At 36.2% G+C, this 9,930-nt stretch overlaps 1 protein-coding gene and 1 pseudogene across 1 annotated transcript; both read left to right on the forward strand.

The window, feature by feature from the left end:
• Positions 1-218: 218 nt before the first annotated feature.
• Positions 219-1,549, forward strand: LOC119077218 (putative odorant receptor 71a). The gene is made up of 4 exons (XM_037184400.1): positions 219-952; positions 1,017-1,116; positions 1,177-1,440; positions 1,496-1,549. Exons 1-4 carry the CDS (start codon positions 219-221, stop codon positions 1,547-1,549), a joined length of 1,152 nt encoding a protein of 383 aa, XP_037040295.1.
• A 3,173-nt stretch (positions 1,550-4,722) lies between these two features.
• Positions 4,723-6,061, forward strand: LOC119077219 (annotated as a pseudogene).
• Positions 6,062-9,930: the final 3,869 nt, after the last annotated feature.

The following is a 9,930-nucleotide window of genomic DNA, read 5'->3' on the forward strand; positions in this document are numbered from 1 at the left end:
CCATCTAAAAAAAATTAACTCTGGCTTCCCCCAAAGATAGTATGTTTCTTGTGAATGGCGTCTATGACTGCGGTTGAACTAAATATATAATTTATTAGAATCTACCAATAGAAGTGGAATTTATGGATTTTGCATTAAAAGAAAATGAATGAGTGTTTTCAATATTCCATCAACCGTTAAATAGTAAACACACGACACGGACGTTCATAAATTCGACGATGCATTCAACCAGAATTCATAAAGTAATCGATCAAATGATTTCTTTCTATCATGGTATCGGTCTTTGGCAAGGCAACGACATGCCGTCAGTTAGTCAACTTAGACTGAAGTCCTTCTATTCCGTCTATTATCTGTCTTTTGTTTTTTCATTATCGATTGGAGCAATTACAGGCGGAACCATAGACAAAAGTATTTTCGTAGCGGAAATATCAATTATTTCCACAGTTTTGATTACTAAACTTTCGATGTTCCTTTGGAAGCAGAAGCAAATTATGGGATTGCTCAATCGAATTTGTGTCTTCTCAATTCGAAATGACGAAGAGTTCGCATTTTTCAATGCCAAAGTGGAAAAATTCATTAAATTTGTGATTGCATACGGATGTGCTGCCATCATTGGTGAATTGGGATGTATGGTATTCCCATTTTTTGGTAACGAAAGACTACTTATTATGGATATTGCGTTTCCATTGGATTGGAAAAATAGTGAAATCGGGTTTTGGATGGCGTACATTTTCTTTGTTATCAGTTTGGTTGCCACATCTCCTGCAATATCATTTTCAATTCTAAATTGGTATTTGTTGCTGCATTGTTCCATAAGATATCAAGTTCTTGGAATGGAAATCATTAAGATGGGACGAATCACAGGTCAGGCAAAAATAACGGAAAAGAAACGGCAAGCCATTTTTTACCAGGACTTAGTGGCGTCGATCGAAGCTCACGTACATTTAAAGAGGTATATTCTTGTACGCCAGATATCTACTATCTGCTGCTTGTTGCAAATTTCTCGTTTTTTAAAGATTGATCGACGAACTGGAATCATTTTTATCAAATCTTTTTCTGTTGCAATTCGCCACCAGTGGCCTATGTATTTGCGGTTCTATCTATTGCTTGGCATTCGTATGATCAACACCAATGCGAACAACTTTGAAGTCATTACAATTTTTGAATAATTTCCAGAATATCAGTGACAATTTTGTGGAACGCATGGTTCACGTCTATACGCTTTTCTACAACATCGCTGAATTGTTTATGATAACTTACTTCGGTAATGAGATTATGTTGTCAAGCAGTCGCTTAACATACAGTTTGTTTGAATCGGAATGGGTCGACCAACCACATTCGACCCAGAAATGCCTTATCGTTTTTGGTGAATATTTGAAGCGATCACAGGAGATGCTAATCGGTAAATTGTATCCATTGACTTTGGAAACATTCACAAGGGTAGGCACTGCTCTATTGGTCTGTCGGTATAGTCAATGTAGCATTTTTATTGCAGATTCTGAAATCGTCCTACAGTTTGTTCAACATTTTAAAAAAATTCAAAGATTAAAAATAGATTGCAAACCAATCACTAATACACAGCAACAGTGAAACAGTACACATAAAAAAAATAGGACACATTTGTGGGAATCGCCCGAAGCGTCGCTCAAAGGGCTAGTCCGGCACCGATCGCCGATCGAATATGACCAGTAAAACGGTCGAATGCACGGGACAATAAATTGCCCGTTTGATAAACAAGAGTTTCATTCAGTCTGGATAAAACAAGCGATACAACCACCAAGAAGTTGAAGTATTCACGACCAGCAATACAACATTACAACAAACCAGCAGAATGAGACTTTTTTTAAAATGATTGACTACGATTTACTTGCGTTTCGCAAAAATGTTGTGCCTATCCCAAAACAGATGGATCAGGTTTCTTAGCAATTTTGTGTTTTTAAAGAAAGGGCGTTTATAGCGAACTTTCGTGCCACTGCACAAGCACATCTGACTCGGTTATATGGCATTACCTTCTGATGGTGCTTTGCCAAAGCGTAGCGTTAAAAATACAGAGATCGAATGTCCAATTGAAGGAATGTGACGTTTTTAGTTAGCCTGAATGAAAAAAAAAATTCGCGCGCAGTGAAATAACAATTTTTTTTTTGGATGAAATAAACAAACATCAGAAACTGTCAAGAAAGTTGCATGTGAAAATTGTATGAGACGATCAGGGTGATCATTTCTGATCAATGCACACAGATCATGGGATCCTTTGTTCATCAATAAAATCTTGAAGTCCCCTTTATGACCTCATCTGCATATTGCCTTTCGATCTACATGAACCACTTCAGGCGAGCAAACTGATCCCTATGAATAGTTACCAAAATGATCAGCTCATCTTTAGGACAGAAAGCAAAGAGTGACTGACGTCAACCTCGCTTCATTACACTGGGAGGCAGGGGCGCCGACTTGTGTTTTGGTTGTTGGGTGCGAGATCTCTGTACAGTGATTTTCACGATAGCGAATCTAGCAACTTAATTTAATATCAAGAGAAAGTGCAAGACCTGGTTCTCAGTGATTTGTAAATCTAACAGAGAAATATGTATTCTCCCATCGTAGTAATAATATAGTCGAGAAATGTAAAGCTAAGAACAAACTATAACAAAAGGGCGCATGAGTGCGTACAGAGGTTTTCCTATAAGAAATTGCCTGTCTAAACCGAACCAAAAACTCTAGTTTTCCAGCAGACCGTCATAAAATAAGGCTACATTCGTCCAAATAGATAGGGTTCGCCAAAAAACTAAAATGAAGTGATCGTATTGCAATTAAGATTGAGTCAATAATGTCTAAGTCGTACTTGTAGAACATACTTCTTCATGAAAATATTACGGAATAACTACATTCACTTACTTTTGTTCAAGCCTTCTTTTGACAATCTAGCTTCTTCTTCTTCTTCTTCTTCTTCTTTAGCCTGTTTGTATCCACTGCTGGATGTAGGCCTCCCCTAAATTTTTCCATGTACGTGCTTCATTTTATATAATATTTTGGTGGAAAATTTGAGTTGAAATTTCCGGTTTTTCATCTCTATTCTGGACATGTATATCGACATTAGAGAAAAATTGCTCGTATGCATGTTTTCCATTTTTTATGCAACTGTCGTCTAATGGTCGGAGTGGTTCAGGTAAAGTAAAACTTGAATCGGAATCTCATTTACCTGATCTTAACAGGGTGGCTTCCGGTTAAAGAAAATGAAACTGACCTGAAAAAATCAGGTTGGCTCGAAAATAGTTTCAGGTTGACTTCCATTTTGACAACAAGTCAAAAAGTTAACATCTCAGGTTGCAGCTTATACTTACAAGTCGTACTCGTACCCAATCCAGGTCGCCCTCGCCCTGACCAAAAGTCCTGATATACTGACATACTGACATATTCCTCGTATGATTTTATTTTTAAACATATCGTCTGTAATATAGATGACTATTTCTGCACGTTTCTTCTCGGTTCTACATTAGGAAAGTGCTGAAGTGGAACACCAAGCTAAGACAAAACTAATACAAAAACTACAATTCCAGACAACTCACACAGAAACGTTATTATTATTGCTTGTGAAGGTCCGAAAAATGTCTGAAGGCTTTTTTTGTTTCAATTCAGAAACAGTGGCAATAATGTTAGTTTATTTAATTAAAAAAAATATCAAATATCTGTTGGGTGCTACGCACCCAACGAATCTTGGTGTCGGGTGCTTGAGCACCCAACGCCACCTAGAAGTCGGCGCCCCTGCTGGGAGGCCAGAAAGTCACTGGGAGGACAGCTTTGTCTCACCCCCTAGTCCTTACAATAATGATAGCGAGTCGCCCGAATCACAGTCCTTGTGATTGAGATTGACAAAGCCTGTGATTTACATTCCGCTCGATATTGACCTGATCCAGTCTCATATTTCATAAGACTAGCCCGTTCGAACGTAAGCTTTCTCTGCAGTCAGTGGGCCAATATGAAAGCAATGTCGAATTGGACTGTAAAATATCTTGTTCTTTTCTTTCATCTTTTTTTGTATTTATTTCCAGGCAGAAGCGTCACTCTGCCGATGTAGCGCCTACAGTGCTACAGCGCAACGCTACACCATCGTGTATGAGACGATCATGGTTCTTATTCTTATTCTATACATTTAAGTTTAACCTTGAGCGATGTGTAACAATGTGATAAAAATGCTTTGTATTTGGTTTTGTTGTTTGCGTATTTCAAGGTGTGACGAGTGTAAAATTTTGTGCATCACTGGATTGAAACCACTCAATCACAGTATGTGTGTGAATTCGTATCCCACGCGAATTATTTTTGCATACGTATGTATGTTGCGTCTCGACTTCGTCTCGACGACACATACATACTCATGCAAAAATTATTTTCTCGGTATACGAATTCACACGTTTACTGTAATGTCGTGGCTTCAATCCAAGTGATGCAAATAACTATTTCGCTCAATAATGACCTTTGATTTACCGAAAATCTCCACGCGGCTTTGCAATTCACAAATGTAGAGAGCGCAGTACAGCCCCCCAAAGAGAGTATGCTACTTGTGAATGGAACCTTACCTGACTGCGGTTGATCTTTATTAATAATTTATTTCAATTTACCAATGCAAGTTGAATTTATTGGTGCTGCATTACAGTAAAACGAATGAGCGTTTTCAATATCCCATCAACCGGTTAATACTTAACACACGACACGACGTTCATAAATTCAACAATGCATTCAACCAGAATTCATAAAGTAATCGATCAAATGATTTCTTTATATCGTGGTATCGGTCTTTGGCATGGCGAAGACAGGCCTTCACTTAGTCAATTTGGACGGAAGTCATTCTATTGCATCTACTATCTGCTTTTTGTCATTTCATTATGGACTGGAGCAATAACAGGAGAAACCGTAGATGAAAGTATTTTTATTGCGGAAATATCAATTATTGCCTCGGTTCTGAATATTAAAATTTGGATGTTGCTTTGGAAACAGAAGCAAATTATGGGATTACTAAATCGAATTTGTGTCTTCTCAATCAGAAATGATGAAGAGTTCTCATATTTCAACGACAAAGTTGAAAAATTTATCAAATTTGCGATTGCATTTGCATGTGCGACTATCGTTGGTACATTGGGATGTATAGTTTTCCCATTTTTCGGAAATGAAAGGCTACTTATTGTGAATCTTGCGTTTCCATTGGATTGGAAAAATAGTGAAATTGGGTTTTGGATGGCGTATCTCTTCTTAGTTCCCAGTTTGATTGCCACATTTCCTGCAATGGCATTTTCCGTTCTAATTTGGTATTTATTGCTACATTGTACCATAAGATATAAAGTTATTGGAATGGATATCACTAATATGGGACGAATCACAGGTAAGGTAAAAATGATGGAAAAGAAACGGCAGGCCATTTTTTATCAGGACTTGGTGGCATCAATCGAAGCTCATCTTCATTTAAGGAGGTATATGTTCATGTATGCCTGGAACTATCTGTCGCTTGTTTAAAAAAACGTTTTCATCTTCTTTAAAGAATAATCGACGAACTGGAATCATTTTTATCAAAATTGTTTTTATTACAATTCGCCACCAGTGGCCTCTGTATTTGCGGATCAATTTATTGTTTGGCATTCGTATGCATAACTACGAACCCTACAACTTTGAAGTCATTAAAAATTTCGATCGATTTCCAGGATATTGGTGACAACTTTGTGGAACGCATATTTCACGTCTACACGTTTTTCTACAACACTGCTGAATTGTTTATGATAACGTATTTCGGGAATGAGATTTGGTTGTCAAGCAGTCGCCTAACATACAGTTTGTTTGAATCGGAATGGATCGGACAACCACATTCGACCATGAAATGCATAATCATTTTTGTCGAATATTTGAAACAATCGCATGAGATGCTAATCGGCAAATTGTATCCGTTGACTTTGGAAACGTTCACTAGGGTAGGCAGAGCTCGATTGGTCTGTTGGTTCAGTCATGGTAGCATTTTTATTTCAGATTTCGAATTCGTCTTACTCAACGCTTGTTCAACATTTTAAAGAATTTCAAAGAATAAAAACGGTGGAGCTCTAATTAAGCAGTTTACGATGCCCAGCAATCACTAATACACAACAATATTGAAACGTAGTATTCACCGTAGATTCTTTTCACAAATAAGACACTTCTGGGAATGATGTTTTGAGCTTATCCAAAGCACAGTGCGTTGGCTTATCCAATTAAAGCACAGAAATGTAAGCAGGATACCACAGTTTACAGTTTCCTCAAACATTTTCAATTTAGTTTCAGCATCGTTTTGTTTATGAATAAATAAATTTAAAAAAAAAATTGTTTGTCGTTGTTGAGCCTAACGCAGAAAGCACACGAGCAATTTTAAATTGCCGATCGCAGTAATTACGTGACAAGAGTCAACGATCTACGAACCAACAGTCTATAGCCTTGCAAAATACAATGATCGACGAAAAAATGGTGTGTTCACACATATTTATGAATCTACTTTCAGATTTTTTGTCAAAATCAATTGAAGTTACATTAAAATGATTTTATTTATTAAAAGACAGAGACTATGGTGTGGCACAACAACCAAAACCACGGCAGAGTAAAATAAACCAGGCAGTAGCGGTTCATTTTCGAAACGTCAAGGGACCTAATACACTGTATGAAAATGAACTCAAATGAACACTGACATAAGTTGAAAAATTTAATTCGCAAAATAAATAAGGCTACTAGATAATTCAGGTCTCTAGTCAAACAAGCGCTCCTGCCTGGTTAACTTTACTATGTCGTGCCAAAACACAATATCACATCAGTTCAATAATCAAACATTTTCATCAAAATCACCAATTGTCAGTGCAAAGTTGCATCAGCGAATTAGAAAAATTTCAATTTCTCCAGGACCAGCGTTAACAATTTTGTAAAAACGACGGAATACAAAATTGGTCGTGGGCTTTCTGCGAGCAGAAATCAGAAACATGGAACAAATCACAAGTAAGACAATAATGACGAAAGACGAAAACAACAGGTTATTTTTTATCAGGACTTGGTGGCGTTGATCGAAGCTCACCTCTAGCATTTAGCATTTTATTTGAAGAGGTAAGACCGCAATAGTCTCAAATAAACTCTGAAACCTTTAAAAATTATTGCATATTTTTCAAGAATAATCGACGATGTGGAATCATTTTTATCGAAATTATTTCTTCTTTTTAAAGAAGTTTTGTTTTTATGAGTAAAAACACCAGAAACGAAATGAGTACTTTCGGAGGGGCTAAATATTACTAGAATTTGACCATTTTTTTAAAACAAACTTGAAGAAATTGTAGAAAGTTTTCGTAAATGCAAAAATAGCCCCTAATTCACCAAAGTCTAAAGTTTAACCAAATAACAATAGAGTGTTATGATGAAAGAAAAGAAGATATTTTGACAATTACCCCAAGGACAGTTAAAATAAACTGGTCTTCTGTCCTCTCGCTCTCAACGTACCACGTTGAAAGAGAAGCAAATACTTTGACAAGTACCCCAAGGCAAGTTATAATAACTAGTCTTCGGTTTTCTCGCTCTGATCATAACAGTCTTTTTGAACTTAGTTGTAGGATCATTTTGTTTTTTGTAAAAAACAATAGTGTTCATCGATGTTGAACTAACTATAGTGACGCTTTTTGTTTCGCGAATCGAGCAATGGCCATTTGCAAACTTGAATTTAAAATTTTGGATTCGAATTTTATATGAAAAATAGCCATCAATGGTTATTAGGTCAGACTTGATGAAATGAAAATTATCAGTCGGAATGCAAAATGACGCAACGCCTTTCAAGCAGAAGTATACTTAGAGTGACAACTGTCAAATAGAGTACAAAGAAACATTTTGATACTCTGTCTAGAATCAGTACATATATCTGTGGAGTACATGCACCATTCATGCTTGAAGTGGGTTTAATGAAGAAATTTGTTAAAACACTTTAATCTACCAACACAATTCGTCAATTTGGAATCTATCTGAGCGGTAGGTATTGCGACAGTCATTTTCTATTCTTGTTCTACCTCTACTAAGCCCGATCAACAGAAGTTATTATTTCGAGATCCACGCCGGGGTGTAAATTAATACGAAATAAATCAAAATAGGCTAAGAGAAACAAAAATATGGTGGCTGTACATGTCCTCAAAGTAACGAGCCCGTAAAGAAAAAACTGTTGGTAAACATCCGTGCGTGAAATAGACACAAAACAGAGGCTCGTAATTGGTTTACTATTGTCGTGTTTGTTTATTTTCAAAATTTTTGCTACTCCAAGGAGCGAACCGATTTTTGTCTAAAAAAAACTTTTTATCGTTCCGGAGTGAGTATGTCATACATTAAACGGTTCTGTATATAAGCTTTATATGATACATTAATCTGTCGTCGACCGCGACCTGTTCCTAGGGAGTTTTGTTTTACTCTGCATTTAAATGAAAGAAACCAAACTGTTCAATTGTTGTGTTGCATAAATAGCCTCAATACGAACAACACACACTCTACGGATAATAGCGGCAGAGTCAAAATGACCCAAAATATATTCAATTCAATTCAACTTTATTTATCACAGGACAAAAATGAAAAACTTTGTACAAATTATCCTTACGATTAAATTCACACTATAAAAATTATTTACACTATTTATATATGAAAGAAACTCGGAAAAAAATCCTGACCCCAACGAGAACCGGACTCGGAAACTTTGCTTGAAAACAAGCAGTGCTAACCATTCGACCACTGAGCCTTCGAATATCTACGAATTTCTAAATTGCTAGTTGGATTCTCGCGACTAATGTGATTCAATTCGAAAAGTACATAACGTGTATGACTCACGGCGTGGTGTGTGTGTGTGTTTGTTATGTGAACCCTTTCTCTTGTATTTTGTTTACGATGAAAATTTCGACTAAACGGATTTCAATCAAACAAAATGCCAGTGCGTGATCTCAGGACTTCTGTAACGTAATTAGCTTCGGATTAATATCTGCCGAGATACAAACCTTTGAAAACTCGATCTGATCAACATGTCTGACGTAAGAACACGTTTTGTTGAGTCATATATCGAATCCATCGATATAATACACTGTAGATAATGAGACACGAAAGAACGAAATTCCGGAAATATAGAACACATACAAGTGAAAAAAATCCGAATCACAACACAAAACGAAGAGAAAAAGTAAATTGAGAAATGCAGAGTTTCAATAGACTACGCCAAAATGATTTTTTTTCTCAATTTTTTTACATAAAGCAGCTAAAAATTGAAAATAAAGATACCCGTGTCTCGTCTTTTGACGAAAAAACTCGAAACCGGAAAGATTTTTCACTTTATAAATTCCTGAAATATATGATTTGCGCCATTTTCCACCCAAATTCCACATAAGGTCTTAAGTTTGCCACTTTGCAATTACAGTAGTATGAGTAGTATTGTTCACTCAGTTCATCCAGTTTTGACTGATTCACTGAATTTTGTTTTGATGAAATGTCAAATCGGGACAGTAAATTTTAAATCTCAAACAAGTTTGTGTCAAAAATTTGTAGTATTTCGCGTAAAACAAAGTGATTCAGTTTCAATTTCGCACAGAAAATAGTTCCGAGTGTGCTCATGCTAGTGTCTTAAACAGAATTTAGGAAAAATTCTCCGAAATAATTTTAAAGTCAAATTAATTTGGTCAAACATTGTGGGTGTTGTGAAAATCTCATTTTTAAAAGTAATTTGGTGTGAATTGTGCCATTCAGTGTTCAATTCCTTAATTTTATGTGCCTAGAAATTGCCTGCAATACGTTTCGTGCTAATTCAGTCGGTAAAATGTGAAGAAAAGATACAAAAATATGTTGCCATTCAGGTAAACAAAATTCTTGACATGTCTGTTGTGAAGATAGTCGTAAGTGACACCACAAAACTGAAATTTTTTTGTCCGTTAA

Source organism: Bradysia coprophila, unplaced genomic scaffold (assembly GCF_014529535.1).
Source record: "Bradysia coprophila strain Holo2 unplaced genomic scaffold, BU_Bcop_v1 contig_232, whole genome shotgun sequence".
Lineage (NCBI taxonomy): Eukaryota > Metazoa > Arthropoda > Insecta > Diptera > Sciaridae > Bradysia > Bradysia coprophila.